At 37.2% G+C, this 26,689-nt stretch overlaps 2 protein-coding genes across 2 annotated transcripts; one reads left to right on the plus strand and one right to left on the minus strand.

Moving 5' to 3' along the window:
- Positions 1–1,952: 1,952 nt before the first annotated feature.
- Positions 1,953–16,289, plus strand: gpr139 (G protein-coupled receptor 139). Its single transcript, XM_058770439.1, has 3 exons — positions 1,953–2,085; positions 4,308–4,310; positions 11,029–16,289. Exons 1-3 carry the CDS (start codon positions 1,962–1,964, stop codon positions 11,994–11,996), a joined length of 1,095 nt encoding a protein of 364 aa, XP_058626422.1. The 5' UTR covers positions 1,953–1,961; the 3' UTR covers positions 11,997–16,289.
- A 3,215-nt stretch (positions 16,290–19,504) lies between these two features.
- Positions 19,505–26,682, minus strand: rnps1 (RNA binding protein S1, serine-rich domain). Its single transcript, XM_058771605.1, has 7 exons — positions 26,546–26,682; positions 25,178–25,333; positions 24,904–25,095; positions 24,715–24,820; positions 22,825–22,978; positions 20,367–20,508; positions 19,505–20,089 (listed from the first exon to the last, which is right to left on the minus strand). Coding segments are annotated over exons 1-7 (858 nt in total). The 5' UTR covers positions 26,548–26,682; the 3' UTR covers positions 19,505–19,983.
- Positions 26,683–26,689: the final 7 nt, after the last annotated feature.

The following is a 26,689-nucleotide window of genomic DNA, read 5'->3' on the forward strand; positions in this document are numbered from 1 at the left end:
CATTCAATTCATGGGCAACAGCTCTGGTGGACATTCCTGAAGTGAGCATGCCAATTGCACGCTCCCTCAAAACTTGCGACATCTGTGGCATTGTGCTGTGTGATAAAACTGCACATTTTAGAGTGGCCTTTTATTGTGGCCAGCCTAAGGCACACCTGTGCAATAATCATGCTGTCTAATCAGCATCTTGATATGCCACACCTGTGAGGTGGATGGAGTATCTCGGCAAAGGAGAAGTGCTCACTAACACAGATTTAGACAGATTTGTGAACAATATTTGAGAGAAAAAGGCCTTTTGTGTACATAGAAAAAGTCTTAGATCTTTAAGTTCAGCTCATGAAAAATGGGGGCAAAAACAAAAGTTTTGCGTTTATAATTTTGTTCAGTGTATATATATATAGTTGATAAAGCCAGAAAATGTACATAATATCACACATACATATAATATATACATAAGTGGACACAAATCTGGATTATTATTTCTAAGATTTTTTTTTTTTTGATAGCAAGCAAAAGAAAAAAAATACATTTATATGAACAATAATAATAATAATTGCCTATATCTCTACCTAATATTTATTTTAAAAATGCAATTAAAGTACAGGTATTGGAAATATTGGTAAATACAAAAGAATGACAGTATCTGCATTTAAAAAAAAAGAAAAAAAAAGTGGTATCGGGAGCATGATATTTTTTTTAAATTATTTTACTCATTCTGGAAAAAAAGTGGTATTGGAACATTATTATTTTAATCATTTTTTAAAAAGATAGAATATAAATGAATGATAAAAGTAACAGAAGCTCGTACAATACATTTGAACAGGCATAATTAAGCATGAAATTGACTAAAGGATGACAAAAAAAAAAAAGAAAAAAAGAAAATCGAACTAGTATGATTAATATTCCTTCAGTTTCTCTACCTAAAATATATATATTTAAAAAAATATGCAATTAGATTACAGAGTAATCGGTATCAGCAAGTACATAAATTAATTCTGAAAAAACTGGTATGGACATCTCTAATTATTATACTAATTATTATACTTATCATATTATTTTAAGATAAAATGTGCAATAAAATGAAGAGTAAAAGTAGCAGAAGCTTCTACAATACATTTTAATAGGCTTAATTAAGCATGGAAATGACTAAAGGAAACATCTATTTCCAAATTCCAAAAAAATAAATAAAAATGAGCTGATTAATAGTTTTCAAATTCTTTGATTTCTACCCAATATTCTTTAAAAAATTACAAAATCAAAGATAACAGTTATCGGTAATCTGTATCGGCAAGTGGTATTTTTAAATAATTAATTGTTATTATTATTTTCAAAAGTGTTGTGATGGCAAACTAAATCATTTAAATAATTCTTAATAATAAAACCATGTCTAGGATGCTTTTGATTTTTCAATAGTAATTTTTCAAAGTAAATAGCTAGCACACGTGTCCACCATGTGTGCCGTGCACGTACTGTACATGTAACTGGTGCGAACTAGTCGAGTCATGCTAGAGCTCTTATTTACTTCTGGGTTGCCCTTCAGACGCACAAGTGTGTCAGCACAGAAATCACCTCTCAGCGGTGTCAACACCAATCGTCTCTTCCTCACTTAACGCCTCTCGCTCTCCCAACGTTTCTCTCCTTCACGCCCCCCTCCCTCTCGTCACTTATTTTCACCCTTTTTGCGTTCATGCCTCCCCAGATTTCATTCCCACCAGCTCGCAAATCCCCCCCCCCTCTCTCTCTCTCTCTCTCACTCACACACACACCACACACACTCTTCCTCACATCCCTGCCTCTCTTCCCATCACATTGTCGGCTTCCTCGCCTCTCATCGTCTGTGTCTCTCTGCCGCGCAGTCATCCTCCGGCTCCCGCACGTGTCAGCCGGCTCTTCCTGTGCGTGTCCTGCGGTCCGGCTGTGGTTCGTCTTCTCTCTGGAGCTTGAAGGAGGGCAGAGAGGCCATGGAGCACAGCCATATCTTCACCGTGCTGTCCACCAACTCCAGTTCCTGGAGTCCTCGCGGTTGCCCTCTCGGACAGTTTCCTGTCATCTACTACAGTTCCTTGCTGTGCCTCGGCCTGCCTGGTAAGAAGGATGCAAGAAATATTTTCTGTTAACAGTGCAACAATGCATGATATCATGCATGACTTTGTGTATTCATGAAGTACATAGGAGTGAGAGGAGTATATCGCCCCAAATATTCACATTTGTGGCCAGTCTGTACAGATTTTTTTGTGCAGATTCGTAATATCTTGATTATTTAGTGCTTTCATGCATGACTTTGTGCATTTGTGAAACGCATAGAGGTGAGAGGAGTGCATCATCCCAAATATTCACTTGTGTACCTGTTAATGCAGTTTTTCCAAACTGATTCTTAAAATCATGATTATTTAGTGCTCAATGCATGTTTTTATGCATGATATGTGCATATATGAAGTGCATAGGGGTGAGAGGAGTACATCGTCCCCAAAATTCACATTTGTGTTCGATCAGTGAAAGTTTTTCATTGTGGATTCTTAAAATTTTGTCTTTAGTCCAACTTAATCTTGATAATTTAGTGCACAATGCATGTTTTTATGCATGACTTTGCACATGAATGTGTATAGTACATAGGGGTGATAAATGTTAACTAACGTACCCATCATTACAGGTTTTTCATGCATGCTTAACATCTTGATTATTTAGTACGCAAGGCATGATTTTTTTTTTATGCATGATAGGGTATTGCCCTAAATATTCACATTTATGGCCGATCTGTAGTTATTTTTTTTATGCAGATTCTTAAAAGCTTGATTAATTAGTTCTTTTATGCATGACTTGGGAGAATGGTGAGAATATTGCATTGTCTCTGATATTCACATTCACACTTTTCACAAGATATTTAACATCTTGATTATTTAATGCACAATCCATGTTTTTATGCATGACTTTGTGTAATCATGAAATGAGAGGAGTGCATCACCCTTAATATTCACATTTGTGCCCATTAAGGTTGTTTATGCTGATTCTTAAAATATTGATTATTTAGAGCACAATTCATGTTTTTATGCATGATTTTGTGCATATATGAAGTGCATAGGGGTCAGAGGAGTGCAACATCCACAGAATTCACATTTGTGGCCAATCAGTACAGATTTTGTATGCAAATTCTTTAATTTTTGATTATTTAGTATTCAATGAAGTGCACAGGGCTGAGGCGAGTGTATCATCATCAGAATTTACATTTGTGGTCAATCAGTGCAAATATTTCATTGTCGATTCCTGAAATGTTGTCTTGGGTCCAACTTAATCTTGATTATTTCATGCACAATGCATGTTTTTATCCATGATTTGTATATGAATGTGTGAAGTGCATAGGGGTGAGAGAAGTACATCACCCCATATATTCACATTTGTACCTGTAAATACAGTATTTCATGTATATTCTTAAAAAAAAAAAAAGATTATTTAGTTACAATGCATGTTTTGTTGCATGATTTTGTCTGTGTATTTATGAATACGCAGGCCTGAGGTGAATGCTTTACCCTAATATTATTGTCTGTGACCGATCAGTAGAGATTTTTCATGTAGATTATTAAAATTTAGTTTTGTCCCACTTAATCTTGATTATTTACTAGCATCCTTGACTAAATAGTCTGTAACCTTGTGAGGCGCAGCCATATTGGCATCAGAACTAAGGAAAACACTGTTTCCAAAGGTCATTGGTGACATTCAGAATTCAGTGTCTCACATCATATATCAGCAAGAAAAACCTGTTATTCCACAGATGCTGAAATTAGATCTGGCTCTAACTGGAATGACCTGGGGAGCAAGACAGATGATACATTAGATGTCTTGAGTAGCCCTCGTATTAATTGGCCTCAAGCGTTTAATATTAATGCTCCTGGACACTAAAATTACATTTCGTCCCTGCACAATTGGAGGTTGATTGCTCATTTATGACTAATGGTATTATTTGCAGGTGTGCTGAACATTTTAATCGAAGCTTCTCTCTCAGGTCGGACGCCATGTGGCACAGTTTCAGCGGAATGATTCGTTGTCAGATTGAGATAAATCGCCGTGCCCTTGAGCGAAGCACTCAGCCTGAGCAGTTTACACAAATATTTTCATTTGCTTTCAAAGGCAAGCAGTCTTCTTGTTGCTCGATTGCTAAATAGCAGCTTGAATTTCAACTCGACACGGGTTGGTGGGAAAAATAGGGGCGTGATGAGATGAGATTTGAGTCTTTATTCAACACTGTGTGAAAGTCATCACACCTGGCAGTGATTTGGGTAGATGGAGGTGATAAAGAACGCAGAAATGGAGAGAAGGTGAAGAAGTGAAACCTCTCAAAGGCATTGTACACAGAAAGTGAGAAAAGCATAGAGAATGGATGGAAAGAGAATGAAAAGAGAGAGGTTGACTAAAAGCAGGTGTGAGGAAAGAGGTGAAGAGTGATACTTTTTGGTTGTATTTTTATCGTAGTTGACAAATAATTTTTATGACAATGAATGTATATTATATATACATACATGTTAGAGGCTGATAATTATTTTTTTACTTACCGTTTTGCAATTTACCTAAAGAGTTCTGATAATGTTTTTAAAATGCAAATATTCCATGTAGACACATTAATTAATTGAGAAATTGCAAATGATTATTTGAAAGAAATTTCGGGGAAAAAAAAGAAAAAAAAAAGTAGTTTAACAGAAGTAGGTTTGTTGTGAAACAAAACAAATAAAATGTTAAATGCAAATAATGAAATGCAATTAATTGTGTATAGTTGCAAAATACCGTATAGGCTTTTAATTTTAAAGACTGTTCAACAACGTTCAGCTGTCAGTTGTTGTAGAAGCTAGGCAATTAGACACATGCCAACAGGGACAGGTTGCTTGACATCCTTTAAAAACAAGGGAGAAAAACACAAAATAAAAGAAAACACGACCCAGATATTAAATCATACCAAAAATAATTTTAAGAACTATATTAAAATAATGCATTTTAATATATTACTGTGACATTTCATATTCAACTGCACAGCTGTGAACTGTGTGGCAACTTGTAAAAACCTGCTATTCACACTTTAATGAACTTTTGTATCATTGTATATACCCAACTTCACAAAATCAGAAAATAAGAGTAGAAACCACAGAAACGAGTGTGTTCAGATGAGCTCATGCCTGTTCGATTGATCGCTGGAGGTTAAGCTCATTAAGGTCACTAATTGGAAGAGGTTGGTCTTATTTCATTGGCTTCGCGCACCGAAGACTGTACTTTGAAGGACTGTTTGATTTATGTGTTTTGGTTCAATTGAAGATGAAGGGTTTTCATCCAGAAACTGACTATAACATCACGTGTTTTGGAAGGTCACAGATCCACAGTAACAATCCTCTCACCGCCTCTACATTACCCTAGTGGTGTTATTCACCAGTTAAGAGGTGGAGCCAATGATTTTCAATTTAGGTAAATGATCCAGGGCACTCTGAGAGCTCACCGCCTCTGTGAGGAAAGTGTTTGTGAGCGTTTTCGTGTTTGTTTCAGGATGATCAGCAAGTCAGACAAAACTTTTAGGGTGAGAGTTGCTGAACTCAGAGAAAAACTTTTTGCAGGCTTCATTGCAGTATCTTGTCAGATTTTGAGACACTGCTAAGATCTCAAACTCTAGAAGTGACACAGAGTTTATTTATTTTTTTAAACATCTGAGAAGCTGGACGCTTCAGCAAAAGTCTCTTTATAATGCCAATGGCAGGTGACTTGAGAAAATTCATCCATTTTTTTTAACCAGCTATGAAATTATTTCATTAAAAAAAAACCCAGAACAAATTGATTTCCAAGAAAAATTGGTAATATTTCCAGTTTAGCAGTATACAATATGCATACTGTGCACAGTACACAAATTTTGAAAATGAATTTTTAGCATCTTTTTATTGACCCATTATTTATTTGACCTGACAAAAAAATTTACCTTCCAATTTATCTTCCAACACAGAAAGGTCATGTGGCTACAACTGTTTTAAATGGTTGCCAAATACTGTATGTATATATATATATATATATATATATATATATGAAGAGTTCGGATGCAAAAGCCTCTAAGTGCCATCTAAAATTTTCTTCTAAAATGAGCATTTTTATCAAGCTCCTATATTTATGTTCAGTCATTTCACTTTAATTGCATAGAAAAGGACCTATGCATTGCCAGCACAACCTAATATTGCCGAGTGCGACGTGTTCCAGGGTCAACATCTTTGTTGACCCTGGAACAACATTGTGATTAACCAATCAGATTTCAAAAACCAGTTTATAATTTTTGTGAAGTTTAGGATTACAATCAGTGTTTGGTGCTTGTACATCAGTGTAATTCATCTATCAGTTCCTCTGATTTTAGGGATTACTCATGGGTAAGGTTAGGTTTAGGTGTAGGAATATGGTTAATATTATATTTTTGGATTAAAATGTTGTTCCAGGGTCAACAAAATATGTTGACCCAGGAACACGTCTAACTCGGCAATATCAGGATGTGCGCATTGCCATTAGAGTACAATTACTGAACCTAAACATAGGAGCCTGAAGAATGCAGTATATACTGTAAACAATACTCTAAAATTCCAGTCTGACACACACTGTGGATTCAAAGCAAACTGAGCCGTTACAATTGGTTGCTCCTGTTCTGGGCCTCAGAGACCTGTACAAAGACAGGAGTCAAGTGAAATCAATATGCTTACATTGTTGACCACAGCTAAATGGAAATGTCAGGAAATGTACAACTTCCAGGCCACAATGGATTCCTTTTGTTTGTCTAAATAAAGTACGTTCTCAGCAGGGCATCTGGAGAGATTAATCCAGTGAAAGAGAAATCCAGAAACAAAAGCGGAATGGACAGTGGAGTATGAAAAAGAAGAATAAAGAGGATAAGGAAAGTAAAACAAAGGGAGTTGGCAGTGGGATTTGGTGAATATTTGGTGAATCTGGATTTTATGATGGACTGCAGTGACACTTAGTGACATTCTGATACACATGAACACACTTACATACGATGTCTGCAAGACCTAAAACTGATCCACACAGCCAAGGACACACACACAAACCACTACTCATTCTCAAACAGACGACTAATAACATTAAGACTCCCTGAAACAATCGTTAGCAATTAAATCAACACTACAACATAAAAAAGTTTAAGACTAGAAAAATCATCTAAAACTGACAGTGCTAGGTAACTAATTATGTGTCATTTGTATTAAGTAATCAGATTCCAAAAATTAAGTAGGCCTAGTTGTAATTAGATTATATTACATTTTAAAATACTTGTAATCAGACTACAGTTACCTTTTTATTGATTACATGATTTCATATTATTCAATATTATTCACACAAGTCTTTGTCTTTGGAAAGCTTGTCTTTCAAACACATCAAAATGTTTAATGCAGTTCAAGTTGTTAATAACAATGATGAATATATTTCCGTTCTCTTTCTTTATATCAGTATGGATTATCCTATTGATAAGCGAGTTAGGCCACAAGTAATCTAAAAGTAGCCTGATTATGTTACCTAAAATGTGTAATGTAATGGATCATCTACAGTTTGTCTTATGTAATTTGGAATCAGTAATGGACTACAATTTGTAAGTAATCTTCATAGCACTGGAAACTGAATTTCAAAAACTGCAGAATTTGATGCAAATGAGAGAGAATTGAGTAACTGAATTTCATAATAAATGTCATTACTATGGCAAGAAACAATCAATAGTAATGTGAAGAAGAAATCAAAGAATTCATTTCAGCTGTAATAGAGTTCAGGCTGTTGTCACTGAACTCAGACACAAAAATAACCTTCATTATCCTGTTAGTGATCCTGAACAAAAAACACTGAATTTGACACTGTAAAGCTTGTTTTGTGCAACCTGTAGGAAAGACAAATCTAAAATGAGATCTCAATTGTTTCTTTTAGAAAGCAATGGCATCAAAAGGAGACATGTCTTGAATCTCAGGATTTTCTCTTGTTAAAAAGACCCCAGTAATCTTGGGTTTCAGAACAGCTCTCAATTGTGCTCGGATTTGCTAAAATACCAAAGTCTGCCATCAAAAGTCAAAGATCTCAATATAAACTCAAACATGTCTCACCAAATTCTCCCAAAACCAAATGTTCTTACTGATCCACATTTATTTTATAGCTCAATCTAGCTCGCTAGAATTACTGAAGGTTCTGTAACCTCGAATTTATGGACCATTACTTTGACAGTAATAATCTATTAAGACCTAAACAATAATTCTGAACCTGTTATGCGATTATCTTGACTTCCTGCGGCGGAGTCCGCGCACACAGCCACACGCTTCAGTTCACGTGATAGCGCTCACTCTCTTCCCGCGCGTTTCTTTCCGAAGGGCGCGCAAAACGTTTTTTTTTTTCTCTCTCTCTCTGAACAAGCGCCATTCATTTCTGCTACTTCTGTCTTTCTTCCACTGGGATGGAAAACGGTTGTATCTAATGTTATCGAAGCCAGACAGTCTCATGGCTCATGACTAAATTGGTCAATCAGACTGGATATTCAAATAATGCAACGTAGATTGCTGCGTAAAATGCAGCCAAAAAAGTCACGAAGGAGATTCAGACCCAATCAGCTTTTAGTAAAACATTGGATTAACTAACCTGCCTTTAAACACAACAGGTGAGGAGATTTTAATTTAGTCAAAAAACAAATTAAAGAAGCATCTTGTGAATTTGCCAAGGAGTAGATTATCTACGTAGGTTATAAGTAGTGAGTAGATGTTAGATGGAATAGATAGGCCTATATATATGTTTCTATAATGACTCTGCAAGATTTGTTCAGTTTGTACTGCATTTACAGGTGGTATTTATTTACTGTAATGAGCTAGGTGGTATCATTTCTGAACATGAGCAGAATTTTCAGTAAATACAAATAAAATGTATATATATATATATATAGGCCTACTTGAAAAAGTATTTCATTTAAATGGGTTCATCAGTATTAATATTACATATCAGTCTCCTGGGGGTAAAAAAGGGATCACAGATATTGAGATTCACAGCTGTAATCACAGTCGTCACATGGGAAATAGACAGTCAGGTCAGCACATTGCATAGTAGCGTAGGTCATGTGGCTATTCATGCATACAGAAAATGTGCATGCTGTGCAAAATATACATACTGTATACTCCAGAAAAAATAAGGGGAGCATTCTGATATTCTATTTTTCTAACCTAAAAAGTCTCCTAAGCTACGAAAGACTAACCTCAGAGCACTAAAATGTTTGTGAGTTCAACCGAGAGATAGACAGACAGCTTTGTTTGTTTTAATGTGTGTGTGTGTGTTCTGAAAAGGTAAAACTTGCATCTTTTCTTCAAACGTGATGCAAATGAACCAATCAAACCTATTTCTGTCTGTCTCTCTGTTTGTCTATACATCTTTAAAAGAATGCTTGTGTGCCTGAGATTGCCAGTGTTTATGCAAATGTGTGAGTTTGAAATTGGAGTCTTTGCCATTTGTAATCAGCTGATGTTCTGGAACTGTGAAGTGCGATTCTCCAGACTCCTGACTGGCATATGTAATCCAATTCCATCTTTATTAGCAGCCCGAATGACTATCAGACAGGCAGAGACACACCATGGGTGCAAAACACTTTGAAGTTTTCATCCAGTATATCGTTCCACGCAGCAGCCCATTGGCTACAGTATAAAGCCATGGTAGGAAATTTACTGCAACTTTTGGTGAATTACTTTTTCAGGTTAACATATCCTGGAACGATTCCTGAGGTCTTTTGTAATGAGGCTTTATCCTCCATGCTTCCCCTACCAGTGTGTTAAATTGTTTGGCTTAAATAAAGGCAGGGCTTTTGTGTGCATGCTCTTTTTATCACAGCGAGAGGTCATGACAATCACTGGTCATTTCTTCTGCCTGTACATCTCACGCTGCCTGTGCGTGACCCACAAACAATACAGGTTTGGATAAAAGCAAGGTAATGAAAGGATCTAGAAGAGGAAAGAGTGGATGCTAGGGGGTCTGCGTATCCTTGGGCCTTTTTCCTGGGTCACTGTGACACGGACGTAGAGCACCGCATAAGCACCAGCAATTGGATGTAATTGCACATGTTGCTGCTGCTTGTTCAGTTTTTATTGAAGGTCACAATGAGACAGAGGTGAAAGCTGTGGAGGAAAACAGGCAGGCAGGAAGAAGAGGGACGAATTGAATGATCAAGTCTCAGAAGGTCACGTTCTCTCATGCCTTTGGATGTGCATCTGTACATGGCCGCACGTTTTTGAATTTCAGTGTGCATGTGTGTCAACGTATGAACAGCATGTGTGTGAATTTGAGTGTGTATGTGTGAATGCATGCACCTGAATGATAATGTATGCAACTGAAATTGTGTGTGAATGAATGTATGCGTAAATGTTTCTGAATTGCAGCGCATGTGAACAAACTTATGCATGTGGCTGTATGTGTATTCATGTAAATGTATGTATGCATCTGGACATGTATGTGAATGTATGCATGGGACTGTGCATTTGTATGAATTCACGTTTGTGCATGTGAATGCATGTGAATTTGTCTAAATGCACGTAAATGCAAATATGCTTGCATGCATATGAATGTGTGCATGTGATATGGTGACTATATGGCTGCTAATTTTAGTGTTTGCGTGTGAATGCATGCATGTGAGCATTCATATATGCATGAAAATGTTGTAAATGCATGTAAACGTGTTCGTGTGTGTGCGCACGTTAAGATAAGTGTATGCATTTCATGTGATTTGTACACTTTGAGCCATTGTAAGTGTGTGCAGTAGGTAAGAAAGATGGAGCAGCTTTTGATTTCGGCTTTGCTAAATTTTGTTACTATTTGTGGTACTGCAATTCCAATGCAATATTGTATGACTCATTCTTTACACCCGTAAGTTTAATAAAGATGCAATTTTCTCACTTGTATGTGCCATTATCTGACAAGATTGACTTCAACGCTTTCTTCACCTACCCGTTCCTCTCTCTTCTCACCATGTTCTGCTTTCTCTCCATTTCTTCTCACGTTCCACAGCAAACATCCTCACCGTGATCATCCTTTCTCAGCTGGTGCTGCGGCGACAGAAATCGTCCTATAACTACCTACTGGCCCTGGCCGTAGCCGACATTCTGGTCCTGCTGTTGATCGTGTTTGTGGACTTCCTGCTGGAGGACTTCATTCTTGGAGCACCTCTTCCCCACTCCCTTAACAAAGCGGTGCAGGTTCTGGAGTTCTCCTCCATCCACACCTCCATCTGGATCACGGTTCCCCTGACCGTGGACCGCTACATTGCCGTGTGCCATCCGCTGCGCTACCACGCCGTCTCCTACCCAGCCCGAACTCGCAAAGTGATCTTGGCGGTGTATGCTGGCTGCTTGATCACCAGCGTTCCGTATTACTGGTGGCCAGAGCTATGGCACGGACTGCCGGGAGCGAGCGCTGGTGGCCGGAGTAGCAGCGCAGGCCAGCATGTGTTGGTTTGGGTCCACTGTGCAACGGTTTACCTGCTCCCCTGCTCTGTTTTCTTCTCGCTCAACGCTATCATCGTACGCAAGCTCCGTTGCCGCCGTAGCTGCTTCCGTCTGCGCGGCTACTCCACTGGAAAAACCACGGCCATCCTGCTGGCCATCACCTCAGTTTTCGCTGTGCTTTGGGCACCACGCACCCTCATGATCCTTTACCACCTTTACACGGCCCAACCTGCGATGCCTGGACCGGCCAGGCTGCTGCATTTGGTCACAGATGTGGCGAACATGCTGGCACTTCTCAACACTGGCGTCAACTTCTTCCTGTACTGCTTCATCAGCAAGCGTTTCCGCAGGATGGCCGGCATGGTGCTAAAGGCCCTTTTTCAATGCAGGAAGCAGCCCCCGCCATTTTACGCGAGTCACAACTTCTCCATCACCAGCAGCCCTTGGATCTCACCAGCCAACTCACACTGCATCAAGATGCTGGTGTACCAGTATGACAAGAACGGCAAACCAGTCTGCATATCTTCCTGAGCGCCAAATCGAGTCATGCCATACCAATATAACGCTGGCTACTAAGTCAGGCAAGCTTGGGAAAAATCCTTCCCAACTGATGACGAGCAGAAGGCGGCGGTCAGTTTGTTGGAAAGTGCCTCAACGAGAGATCCAGTGTCAGGTTCAGAGACATCTTACGGCCAAAATGTGGTTCTTTCTCTGGCAAAAACAAGCAGGAGTGGTCATTAAGCTATAACATGCCAATGCCTTTCAGGATATTAATGCAAAAAAAAAAAAAGACTCAATCTCAAAGTCAAGTGAATTCATGAAAGGCTTGCTCGCATTCCAGGCAATGACTGTCCAATTAGACCAATATACATACTGATGTGATTTAAAGAGTTTGTCTTTAGTAGGGCTGGGCAATATAGCACATTTATATCTCAATATTTTTCAAATTAACAATATTCGTTAATGTGTCTATACTTTTGCATTTGCTCTTGCTCTTGATAAATTTAAAAAGGTGGGCTTTTTTGGCCCTCATGAAAAATAGTTTACTGCAAAATCAACAGTAGTTTAAAAAAACATATTTATTTATCTTATTTATATAAATCTCGTATTTACATCGCGTTTACAGATTCGTTATGAAATTATAATGGAAGCCTGTTTCCGCCACAGAATTACAAATTTTATCTCACAACTATTGACTTTTTTTCTCTCAAAAGAAAAACACAATTTGTGAGATATAAACTCGCAACTCAGACAAAAAACGTTAGTCTTTTTTTTCCTCAGAATTTGACTTTATAGGAAAAGAAGTCAGAATAGTGAGATACAAATTCGCAACTTATGAGAAACAGTTAGAAAAGCAAGAAAAAAGTAAGAATTGCGAGATATAAACTTGTCAGCAAAGACAATGCGATAATATCTCCAATATTCGATGTAGGCCTATCGCCCAGCCCTAGTCTCTAGCATGGTTTCAGTGGAATGTGCACCAAAGCAACATTTTACATGAAGAAAAAAGGATTCAAAGCCGGAGCCAACGAGATGTTACTGTATGTCAACCAACTCTCCCCTCTCACCTTCTCAGCAGAGAGACAGAGCACTCCCTCCTTTTGTGACATTAAAAAACCATGCTGGCATTTTCGTTTAATATGCTGTTGGTCTCCAAGGGCTGGTCGCAAACAGCACAAGCTCTTATTAAAGAATCAAGCCTTTAGACATGCTCAGTGCTGGAAACCTGCATTGTTATTGCTGCCTGATGAAGAATAATTACAAAAACGCAAAGACTTCTGCTTCAGCAAAAAGCTTCTGGTGCAACTGACTGTTAAGTGTACAATTAAGGCAAAAAAAAAAAAAAAAACCTTTAGAGAAGAATTATTCTTTATCGGTTAAATTAATATTTTAAGCAACGTCGACACTCATTGCTCAGTACATGAACGGGTTTTCTATCACAGTGACAAACACTAACTTATTAAGACTTTTCAACTTCTGCCATACATGTACACATGCACACACACACACACACACGCACACACACACACACTCATTTATCCTTTGCTGGGCAGCCTCAAGAAAGAAGAAAGTGAAAAAGAGAACGCTTTTCAAATAAAATCAATTGCTGTCTCCAGAGTGAGCTATTGGAGGAAACCACATTCATTTATCTTCACTGCGGCATGGAGTAACAGGCTGCCATCTGGAGTGCTTTAACTGTGGTGCATATATATTTAAACTATACAGCGGGGAACGTGTTCGTAGATAAGCTAGACAACTTAAAAATGTATGATCTCTGTCGTAGACAAGGCTGTATTCACCTGTCTCATTACAGCAGGACGAGCTATGAATGCTAAATGCTGTGTGTTGGTGGTGAAATGTAAAAGAGAAAAATAGTTTCTTTCAGAACTGAAATGGTCATTTTCCATTACAGCGTCCATTTTAAAAATTGTGGCTTTTTTGTGGCTTTTAGTCCATGTCTGTAAGCCCTGAGGAGCAGTTTGAGGTATGCACTGTATGCTTGAAGTTGATAATGTTAATTTATATATTTAAAATGTTCGGTCTTTCAATTCCAGGGTAATGGACAAAAATATGAACTTATCTTGCTTGCAAGGTCACACTTTTGTCCAATAATGCTCTTACATACGAATAAGTGAATCCAGTCTTTTGAATGAATAATTTAAGCAAACAATTCTGTTCATTCTGGCTCACTTCATGGACTTAAATACGTAAGTGAATCGTGTGACTATTTTTCTGTCTTTAAAGAGTCTATAACATGCCTGGGTAGATAGATTACTTACAAACTGGAGTCTATTACTGATTACAAATTACATGATGAAAACTAGTCAGTAATGTAATTTAGATTACTCATTATAGTTAATGTAGTCTGACTACTTTTGGATTACTTTTAGATTACCTTTGATTTAACTTGTTTATTTAATTGGGATTATTGTTATAAAAAAAATGAGAAATAAAACTGACCATTATATGACCATTAATCAACATTAGAAAACAGTTTGAGTGACAAAAAAGTTTGGGAATGCCTGCATTACATGAACAAACAATAACAAACATGAAAGCAGCAATGGCATGCTCAAAGTCATGTCATCAAATATGACTGAGAGGTGCCAGTCAAAAGGAAAAGGAAAAAAGAAGAACTAGGGAGAATCAATAAATTTATTCCATAAAAAGTAACTGTAATCTGATTGTAAGCATTCTCTAATCTAATTATAAGTACAGCATTTTTGGAATCTGATTACGTAAACCAGATTACATGTAATCAGTTACTACCCAGCACTATACCCTGATAGTTAATAATTGTATTAATTGAACCTACTGAATCAATACACTGAACAAGTCAGTGTTTTGAACCCAAAGCGAGACTCAAAGTGGCACCAAACAAGATTTGTTTATCGAACGAACTGAACAAACGAATCCGAGTGAAATTCAGCTTGTTCACTCAGATGAATCAATATTTTCACCATACTAGCAATAGCAAAGTGCAAATTGTGGTTTTGCCAGCTTGTGATGTAAATTAAATGCAAAACAAATTAAACCGACAATCCGGCCTGATAGGAAACATGTCAAGGCATTTGCATTTGATTTCATGTTTTTATTTTTTTTATTTTTTTATGTAATTATATGAAGTTATGTGTAACAGTAATCAAAATGCTCTTAATATGCAATTATTTTGTGGAGCAGCCTGTAATTATGCATATTGATTGTTCTTGCTATTGTGATGAATTATATTAATATGGACCCTGTAATGTGAAGTCTTACCAAATCTGAGTTATTTTACTCAGTCAGTAGAACGTTCAGGAAATAGGAGCCATGTTACTGGTGACTTTAAGGTTAACCTGTATAACCTGCGAGTTCTCTGTCATGTCAGTGAAATATAGGCAAAAACCGTGTAATATTGTATGGTAGATATGTACAGAATACAAATTAAGCAAAACTATAGACTAGAATGTCAAGGTGCTGCTAAAGTGTCTGTACTGTATATCATCCAAACTGATATTTATTCTTTCTTATTTATTTGTTTCTACCATATTTGCCTCTGTACGTTTTCACTTAGATTGTCTACACAGATTATTCACACTACTAGCCTATTAAAGGGAACATTTATGAATCAATTGCAAAAAAAAAATGACATAAATAGAATCCAGAGTGCACTAAATGTATCATGACTCATGTCTAAATGTCATTGCATTGGATGGTTTGATATTTTGTATAATGCAAAAAGGTTTGTACATTTTTAAGTGTGACGTCTGTGTTCATGTACTTTTTGAGGCCACTACATGAAGGGCCAATCAAAATCCAATAATAAATGTTTTCATGTCCAGGATTACTTTTCTCTAAACAATCATAAAGCTCATATATTTGGACATTACTGCCAATGTATTGATACGACAGATCATTTAAAGCCACGATCAGCCTTCATGCAAAAAATAACAAATAAGGGGGTAAGAAATATGTTTCCTGATCCTTTAATCTTTTTTGATGTCTGCTTATGCGGCCTAAGAGACACTAAAATGTTTATTTTTGAGCACATATTTGAACAATACTGTGCACATTTTATTTGATTAAGTCATTGAGGCTGTTAACCTTTGATATGTGTACAAGAATGAATGTATGTGATCAAATATGAAGCATATTTGCATTGTTTCCAGTATATAGCCCTTTTTTTACAGTTTCTTTAAGATGTTTGGCTGATCAGCAGTGAATCTTTCTATATATAGGCCAAGTGAATGTATTTGTGTATTTCCAGTGAATGTAGGCTACTGTATGTTATGGAAAATAGCATGCAAGTTATTCTGATGTATATTTTCTTGAACACATTAATCATTAAAAATATATCACCTTTTACATACATTCAATGTCTGAAGTTAATTTATGATTATAAACATATGAAGACGACTTATATAAGCATAATGGATCTATGTTGAAGAAGTGTATCAGTGTATAACTTATATTTAAAATATATATTATTTTACCAAAACTGTCCAGTTCATATTTCACCTTAAAATATTTTATTAATCCATATATATATATATATATATAGCACAAAATTATGTTGCAATGACAAAGTTCTTTTTCCTATATATATAAATTGGATTAATAAAAAAATGATTTTAAGGTGAAATATGAGCTGGACAGTTTTGGTAAAATAAACCCAGTAAAGAACACACCAGTAGTTAGATCACCTTCCTGATCAATAATGTTAGTGCTCTTGGGTACAACGCTTAAGTTGCCAAAGTAATTAGTAACTGGTCCACAAGCAAATTCAGCAACAAAATCAATGTGATGTGGATTACACATTAATTCTCATCTGCAGCTGACATTTTTGTCCGGGCACAATTCTCACTACTGCTTACTGTTTATTGTGCCTGACAGACACAAGCTTGTGACCCAACATGCCTCATTACCCTTGACACATATGAGTCAATCTCCAGCAGGCCACAGATACAGAAGCTCATTTCCACACACGACCGTCTGGGCTTGTCAGCCCCGGGGATCAGCTGCTGATAAAGTGCTGTTTTAATGTCCATGTTAATGACTGAATAAAATGGCACAGAATCCCAGCTGAGCGTACTAAATATGATACACAACAAAAAGCATTTTCTTTCTTATTTTCTATAAAAGGTTTAAACTATTCTATTTATGAACATTTATAAACAAAATTTATTCAGACACCTTCAACATTTCTCACATCACAGTTTATTTGCTATGGTTTAGGAAATGGTAATAAAATATGACAAGAATTAGGTTGAATAGAATTAGGTAGCTGTTAAATTTAACCCTTGTGCATTGTTCAAATTCACTACCCTTTTGTAATGTTCGGGATGAAAACATCCACTAAATTAAACTGCTATAAAATTGTATCAGATAAATCTTTTTTTCAATTTCTTTTGCATAAATCTGTTAATCAACCTCTGTCCTGATCAAAACTACTAAATCTTTAAAAAAATCCAGGATTTGTACTCTTTAATTGCCAAGTTCATAAATGATGTCACTGATTTGGGGGAAAAAACACACAAAATGACTTATTTTCAATATAAAAAGTGATTGTGGACTGGATTTTTTTTACCTTTTATCAGTCTTGGATATGTGAAAGATTAGTAACAAATTACTAAATTATCAAAAGGCAGCAGGTGCATAAATACACTTAATTTGTTTTTGTTTACTCCATGTAGTTGTGAGAGCTGAGGTGCATATTTTGATTTTCTCAGATACATCAAGGTAAGTGTGCAAAGGTCTCTCTCAGACTCTCTCTTTCTCACACACACACACACTATAATATGCTGTTATACTCCATAATCAGGTGCATCTCAATAAATTAGAATGTCGTGGAAAAGTTCATTTATTTCAGTAGTTCAACTCAAACTGTGAAACTCATCTATTAAATAAATTCAATGCACACAGACTGAAGTAATTTAAGTCTTTGGTTCTTTTAATTGTGATGATTTTGGCTAACATTTAACAAAAACCCACCAATTCACTATCTCAACAAATTAAAATACTTCATAAGTATTTTAGACCAACAAAAAAAAAAACATTTTTAGTGAATTGTTGGCCTTCTGGAAAGTATGTTAATTTACTGTATATGTACTCGATACTTGGTAGGGGCTCCTTTTGCTTTAATTACTGCCTCAATTCAGCGTGGCATGGAGGTGATCAGTTTGTGGCACTGTTGAGGTGGTATGGAAGCCCAGGTTTCTTTGACAGTGGCCTTCAGCTCATCTGCAGTTTTTTTTTTTTTGTCTCTTGTTTCTCAATTTCCTCTTGACAATACCCCAGAGATTCTCTATGGGGTTCAGGTCTGGTGAGTTTGCTGGCCAGTCAAGCACACCAACACCATGGTCATTTAACCAACTTTTGGCAGTGTGGGAAGGTGCCAAATCCTGCTGGAAAATGAAATCAGCATCTTTAAAAAGCTGGTCAGCAGAAGGAAGCATGAAGTGCTCCAAAATTTCTTGGTGAACGGGTGCAGTGACTTTGGTTTTCAAAAAACACAATGGACCAACACCAGCAGATGACATTGCACCCCAAATCATCACAGACTGTGGAAACTTAACACTGGACTTCAAGCAACTTGGGCTATGAGCTTCTCCACCCTTCCTCCAGACTCTAGGACCTTGGTTTCCAAATGAAATACAAAACTTGCTCTCATCTGAGAAGAGGACTTTGGACCACTGGGCAACAGTCCAGTTCTTCTTCTCCTTAGCCCAGGTAAGACGCCTCTGACGTTGTCTGTGGTTCAGGAGTGGCTTAACAAGAGGAATACGACAACTGTAGCCAAATTCCTTGACGCATCTGTGTGTGGTAGCTCTTGATGCCTTGACCCCAGCCTCAGTCCATTCCTTGTGAAGTTCACCCAAATTCTTGAATGGATTTTGCTTGACAATCCTCATAAGGCTGCGGTTCTCTCGGTTGGTTGTGCATCGTTTTCTTCCACATTTTATCCTTTCACTCAACTTTCTGTTAACATGCTTGGATACAGCACTCTGTGAACAGACAGCTTCTTTGGCAACGAATGTTTGTGGCTTACCCTCCTTGTGAAGGGTGTCAATGATTGTCTTCTGGACAACTGTCAGATCAGCAGTCTTCTCCATGATTGTGTAGCCTAGTGAACCAAACTGAGAGACCATTTTGAAGGCTCAGGAAACCTTTGCAGGTGTTTTGAGTTGATTAGCTGACTGGCATGTCGCCATATTCTGATTTATTGAGGGTTTTTGTTAAATGTGAGGCAAAAATCACAATTAAAAAGAACCAAAGACTTAAACTACTTCAGTCTGTGTGCATTGAATTTATTTAATACACGAGTTTCACAATTTGTGTTGAATAATAAATGAACTTTTCCACGACATTCTAATTTATTGAGATGCACCTGTATATCTGGTGTCTGAATAATTTTTGGTTTGGCTGTATGATTATATAAATCGCAGGCTTATCAAGGTTAAAAGAACTGAACATTTAGGAAAACATCTCCATTTGGGTTAAGGAATAAAGTCATAAAAGTTCAGAATAACAAAAGGGTGAGAAAATTACAGCATTGAGGATTTATGTTGTTAAACTGGTTTATTGATTTTCCGTTTTCAGTCTTACAGATCATTCAATTTTACAGGACTAGAAGGCGATCTTGAGAGATTAATTTTGTGGAACTGCTAATGTAACTAACAAAAGCAATTCAGTGAGCAAATGTTAACTTTTGGATAAAAAAAAGATCTGCTTTTTAATCCCATAAACAAACCAGTAAAAAGCTGGATTTCTCAAAACAAAAGCACATTACAAACAAAAGAAAAGGAAAAAAAAAAAAAATCTGTAAAAATGGAGCATCTAGCACAAATCCAATGAGTGTACAAACAGAGAAGCATTAAAAACACATCCACCCTAACATTGATGTTACAAGACAGGGCTTTTACGTACAATCCTGAGGTACTAGAGAAAAGGGAAAACAATTGAACTATTTATCTGTCATATCCAACTAAAATATGAGTGGGCCAAAAATACATGCCACTTGTGAGAATGGAGCGTCTCGCTAACGGGACGAGTTGGAACTGGAGCGGGAACGATGTCGCCTGCGACCCGGAGACCTGGAGCGAGAACGTCTCCTCACCGGCGAGCGTCGCCGCGGAGATCGAGACCTGTGGAAAGGACGAACTGTCAGCTCTGGCAAAGATAAATCACAGATGCACATGCACTAATTAACTGATAAGACACATAAAAGGCAGGAAGTCTGTCTTCTCTGTGAAGCACGAAGGCGAATAAACAGAAATGCGAGGTGAAAGGACAGATTGGACATTCGCAAACAGATGTGAAATGTGGACTAAAATGAAATTTAGGCCTGTTAAAGTATTGGATGGAACTGCACAGAAAACACAGCATGCCAGCAGGACTAAAATACATTAAAAAAAAGCCAACCTTCTCCTCATGCGAGGTGGCGTGCGGCGCCACATGGGAGGTGGAGGAGGCATTCGGCGCGGTGGAGACGGTCTTCTCGGGGCAGGTCGTATCCTCTGGGCCAGGACAGCCGTGGCAGTGATCTCCTGACCGTCGATCTGACCTGAGGACAGTAATAGTGTGTTGAAAACTGCAGTCACCTGATCTGTTTTTTTTTTTTTATTCAGGTTGTTTAATTAGTTTTTATATTAGTTTGCTATTTTAGTACACCAAGATAAACAAGTTGAAAATGAGAAATGTGGTCTTGCCAACTAGCTAAAATAAAACTTTTTTTTTGTAACACTAGCTAATGCATTCATTAAATTGACGAGCAAGACATTGGTTACTGTATTTATTATTCTTAAGGGTAGTTAGTTAAAATATTACTATTCATTGTTATTTCATAGTAGCTCAGGTCCATTAAAGGGGTGGTTGATTGCGATTTTACTTTTTTAACGTTAGTTAGTGTGTAATGTTGCTGTTTAAGCATGAACAATATCTGCAAAGTTACGAAGCTGAAAGTTCAACGCAAACGGAGATATTGTCTTTTAAAATTCCGGCAGTTTAATGCCTACAAAAACGGTTCGTAGGGACTACAATGAGTTACTTCCCCTGAGTTACTACTAAACTCTGCCCCTGGGAACAAGCAGCAAAGGGGGCGAGGCCCTGTTGTGCTGCTTTAGAGAAAAGGAAGAGAAAACTAGGGGTGCACGTAAAAATCTATTCTTATATGAATCGCAATTCTGTTTTATAAAGATTCTAATGGATTCACAAGTTTCAAAATCAATGTTCTAAAGCAGCGGTTCTTAATACTGTTCCTCGCATCGCCCTGCTCTGCATTTCTCTCTCTCTTTCAGATCATCAGCTCAGCTCCAACAATGAACCGTTTCAATTATACACTTATTTTCACATAGCAATGAGAAACGTTAAACATGGATGCGTGTGTGGTTGCCGTACTGTATTAAAGCTTTAATCAGGATAAAACCATATATTAAAAGCGAACATAAGCAGTAGCATTTACAAATAACAGCGTATCTAAAAAGTATGAGACAACAACACAAAAAACATAGGCCTGCGTCTCAATTGGGCTTAAATTGATAAGCAATATAGACTACGCCATTGTTTACAATACAACCGGAGCACATGCCACTGAGCTGAGGGGCGGGACGTTTAGACGTGCACTCGAGACGGTTTAGCGAATCACAATACACTGAGCCAGCTAACCAATCAGAGCCCATTACGTATTTCTGAGGGAGGGGCTTCATAAAAGCAGGAAATAATAAGCGCGTTTATCAGAGAAAGGACAGAGCAGTGTGGAATAAAGGTAAAATTACCAGGGGAACCCCTCAAAAAAAAAAAAAAGTGTATTTTACCCTCCAGAACGCAATTTTTACCGGTGGACCCACCTCAAAACGCAACTGGGCTAGTTTTGAGTAGCAATTGGGCGGGTTTTGTTGTGAAAACCTGGCACGCTACACGCGGAGTAACAGTGTTACGGTACATTTCGTTACTGAAGACTTCGACCTTAAGATAATAGGCCTATATAAAATAAGGTAATATATACACATTCTGTTCCACCGGTTTAAATATATGTTTATTAAAGTGACTTTGAATTATCTAAATTGTGTGGTAAAGCAACAGATTTGTTTTTATATTTCTGCAATCTACTTTAGTTTGTGTGATTCGTACTGATTTTCATATTAATGCGTTTACACCAGACTTTTTTGTCAGTGCTTTATGTTGTCATAATTATTAGCCTACATGCTTACAAGGCTGGAAGTTCAACAAATCAGTCAATATACTACTGTGATTGTAGTTGTTAAATAAAAATTTAATTCATATCAATTCGTGCATCACCTAATTTCATCGTAACATATAGGCCTGGCCTACAGAAAAGAACATGTTTAATCTATCTAATATTGTGTTGGTCATACTACACAATGATTTATTGCTTGTCTTTGTTGAATAATACAGAACACAAAGAGCTTTAAAAATAATTGCATATTAAATCGCAATATTGGTTTAAAAAAATATAAATAAATCGCAATTAGATTTAGACTATTTTCCAAAATCGTTCAGCCCTAGCATTAACACATTAGACTGCACCCCATAACACAATCAAACCTAGAAAAACCCCCACCAAAAAGTCAACCACCTCTTTAAATAATATGAGCACATACACATTTTGATTTCAATAATGTATTAGTAAATGTTGAAATTAAAATGAATCATGTTTTAAAAGTATTTTTCATTGCTAGCTCATGTTAAATAATCTATTTAACTAATAGTAACAAATGAACCATACTGTAAAGTGTTTAAATATTTTATTTTTGTTAACCTTTGTTAAGTAATTATCACTTTTTTTATTACTATTATTGTTTTACAGTTGCAACCCTGCAACTGATTGAATTCAGTTGTTTTTTTATCCCGCCACACATACCTCCATCCATGTGTTTGAGGGCTTTTTGTGCGTCCTCTGGAGACTCATACTCCACATAAGCATAACCCTTTGACAGATTTGGGTGCAAACGGTCTGGGGGCATGTCAATCATCTTGATCTTCCCGTAAGTTGAGAAGATCTCTTGAATATGTTCCTACAGGAAATCAAGTACAGAAGCAGATCGGCAAAAAACAATATAGCAGAGATGAGTAATGAAGTAAGAATAAGCACTGGTACACCAATATTTCAACATATTCAAACGAATAATTTAAAATACATGTGTAAATGTGCTTTTAAGTGTGCTGTTTTTGTACCTTTTGCAATATTTAAAGGTCCCATGACATGCTGCTTTTTGGATGCTTTTATATAGGCCTAAGTGGTCCCTAGTACTGTATTTGAAGTCTCTTTCCCGAAATTCAGCCTTGGTGCTTTAAATGCTAATGAGGAGGAGAGAGGCGGGACAAGGTGGAGGGTGGGTGTGTGGCCTTAACCAGCTTGCGCTACCATGCGCTAATGTTAACAGTGGATGTATCGCAATGGCTCGTAGACACACAATCCTTCAAGCTTTTCAGTTTGACCCAGAATCTGATCCAGATGGAGAAGCACCGGATGAAGAACTCAGCGGCTACAGCAGGACGTCTCCGAATGGTTAGTTTAAAATATTGTGTCTGGATACAGTACTTTAGTTGCTTGTTTATGTATGCTGTTTCAGTTATTATCATGTAGCTAATGCTAGCCATAGGCTCGGATGAAGGAACTGAAAAAATACTTCGGTGTTCATTTGTACATCCAAACACTGAGCAACTGCCATGCTTCGCTCGTTTGCAAGCCATGATGTCTCTCGAGGGAAAAAAAATATTGCGCTCGCCTCACACGGTAGTAGCTCATTTTCTCATGGGCGGGCAAAGCAGAGAAAGGGGAGGTAACCTTTTCCCGTATGACGACATAAAGGGAAGATTCCAGATTGGGCCACCTGAGCTCAATGTTAATCCTGAGCAGGATACCCAGGGCTCGGTTTACACCTATCACCATTTCTAGCCACTGGGGGACCATAGGCAGGCTAGGGGAACTCATATTAATGTTAAAAAACCTCATAAAGTGAAATTTTCATGCCATGGGACCTTTAAGTAATAACTAAAGTAGGTTTTTTTGATATTGATTTACTTTCCCATTTCTGAATGTGTCTTGTATATTTTATGATGCTGTTAGATAACTAAATTTTTTTTTTGAAATAATTGCAAATTTAAGGCAAGACACCAGAAGAATAGAGAAATATTTTACTAACAGATATCACCATTCTTTCCCCAGCTGATTTTCTAAAATGATAGATTTAAATATGCAAATAAGGCATTATCAGTTATGAACCAGTTTGCATACATTTCTAAACATTGTATAAAGCCAATTTGTTTGATTTTGTTGACATTAGAGCTAAAGGTATTACAAGGAAATTTTGGATATCACCCCATAAATCAGAAAATACTGTAAAACACCATGTTTTTAGGAATAAAATGTTATATCGGGTGAAGGATATGAAGAAAACCCTCTGTAAGAACCAACAGAATATAGATAGGAATAAAACCGGAAAGTTTCATGTAAGAGCTACTGAAATGGAGACTTCAAGCTCAAATCTACAGACACAAAGAGCAAAAAGAAAAATGTAATAAAATAAACAAATCAATAAAAAAAAAAATTTAAGAAATACTAATTCAAATATACATCTCTTTAATTTGTTTATATTAAATTAAGCAATCGTGACATTTCATTGGTACCAATTACAAAATGTTTTGGATCATGACAACATTTATAATATGCAAAGAATATAGTGAATATTCAATAAAGGCGACTGAATGAGAAACACCAGTTATGTGATGCGCTGATCTTGAACTGTACCTTGGTTACGTTCCTGGTGAGTCTTCCCAGATGAAGTTTGGTGGGTTTGGGACTCGGGCTCCTCCTCTTCCTCTCTTTCTCATCAGCCCGTTTTTGTGATTTGGACCTGGTTAAAAGCACAAGTTAAGCAAGAGCCGTGCCTGGTTTTCTCATGAATGAAGTGTTTGGGTCAAAAAGCCCAGAACCTACTTTGATCGCGAGCGACGTCGGTTGTCATGGCGACGGCGGCTCGGGCTGGGAGACCCAGAGGACCCAGATGAACTAGATGAACGAGAGGAACTGGACGACCCGGAGCGGCTGGAACCAGAGGAAGAGCTGGACCCACTGGACGAGCCTGAGCTGGAGCCAGAACTGCTGCTGGAGCTGGAGCTGGACCTGGATCTGAGGTCGAATGAGATACACGTGTTTAGAAAACGGTCAAAGTACCACACAAACATGAACCCTGAACTCCATCCCATCCGACCTGCTGCTGCTGCTGCCGGTGGATTTGCTGCGGCGCTTGCGGATCTTGTCTCGGCCTCGCTCCTTCTCTGCTCCCTCTTTCCCAGCAGTCTTCTCCTTCCCTCTTTCCCTGGGTTTGTCCTCCGAACGCTCCCTGCGCTTGGTCGGTGATGGAGCCCTGTGTGAAAAAGAGTCACATTTATTTAAAATAGCCTGCGTCTTACAAACTAGCTAGCTGCCACACTCAATGTACTGTAGTTTTACTCTGTTCACAGAGTTTTTTTTATGCTTAAATCACACCATGCACTGCCTTTTTGCACGTTTCATTAAAAGCCTACAGCTGGAGGGAATTTAAAACCCTTTATAGGACATTGGTAAAAAATATTTACTGTGAAGCAAAGAGCTTAAAACTCCCTTAGCAGCAACAGATGTATGATGGAAATGATTAATACAATTATTATTAATAATGACAATAAGCTCTCCAATAAAGACCTTTATTGTGACCCTCCTTATTATGATTTTTCACATTTTAGTCATCAAAACTTGTATAAAATTGAGTAGCGAATGAACAATGTGAACAGAGTGCTTAAAACTCTCTTACAGAATGGAAATGATTTACAAAGATGAAGGAAATGGTTAAAGTTATTATTAATAATAACCACAATAAGCTCCTTAAAAAATATATATAAAAACTTAATTTTCTAATGATCTAGTTGCTGTTTTGTTTTACTACGATTCTCCTCAATATTACTATTTTTCACATTTTAGTCACCCAATTTTGTATGAAATTGTACTTTATTATTGCATTCAGTTTTTTATGCATTTTATGTATTGATAAATGTACAGAACCAAACTAATTCCATGCGCAATTTTTATTCAGAAACCTCGTCTAGATCAAAAGTATATATCACGTTAGTTCTTTTAAGAGGAATTAGCATAGCAAACAACCATAATAAAACATGACAATACCATCGTAATTATTTTTAACCTTTTGTTTCAATGCAGTGCACATCATAAAAATCCAAATCAGATTGTTTAGAATAATCCAAAAATATAAAACGATCTTTTAAAATCAAGTAACGTTAGTAAATAAAGCATTCACATCTAAAAAGTACAAAAATATGTATTTTATTACAAAAAAACAATATAAATCCTTAACATTTAACGGCTTTATTTATTTTCAAGAACGTACGCTTAACGTTATTGATTCGGTTCATTCAACGCGCTGAGCTAATGCTAATCCCGCCGATATGGAATCTGATTACGCAAAATGTCGAAGATTAATAATAATGAACGCCACTATCATCTCTCTGCGTGCACTCAACGTCATATACGACACAAAACCGATTCCATGTTATAAATATTAATCAAAATAAAGAGTCAAACTTACATGATGAATGTACAAGTGCTACACACTCAACGCTGTGCGTAACTACCGTCGCGTCTTAACGACGTTTGCCTGAGGACGCGGGCGTGACGACGCTGATTCTGCGACAGGCGCACGGAGGCGGGGCGTGTGTTAATGCAATGGTCG

Source organism: Onychostoma macrolepis, chromosome 03 (assembly GCF_012432095.1).
Source record: "Onychostoma macrolepis isolate SWU-2019 chromosome 03, ASM1243209v1, whole genome shotgun sequence".
Lineage (NCBI taxonomy): Eukaryota > Metazoa > Chordata > Actinopteri > Cypriniformes > Cyprinidae > Onychostoma > Onychostoma macrolepis.

Bases quoted from the DNA above. Each gene is read 5' to 3' on its own strand.
- gpr139 (XM_058770439.1), top strand. From the start codon at position 1,962: ATGGAGCACAGCCATATCTTCACCGTGCTGTCCACCAACTCCAGTTCC.
- rnps1 (XM_058771605.1), bottom strand. The intron at 25,096-25,177 runs GTCGGATGGGAT...ATTCGACCTCAG, and splicing joins ACCGGCAGCAGCAGCAGCAG to ATCCAGGTCCAGCTCCAGCT. The intron at 20,090-20,366 runs GTTGGCTTTTTT...TCCTTTCCACAG, and splicing joins CCACCTCGCATGAGGAGAAG to GTCTCGATCTCCGCGGCGAC.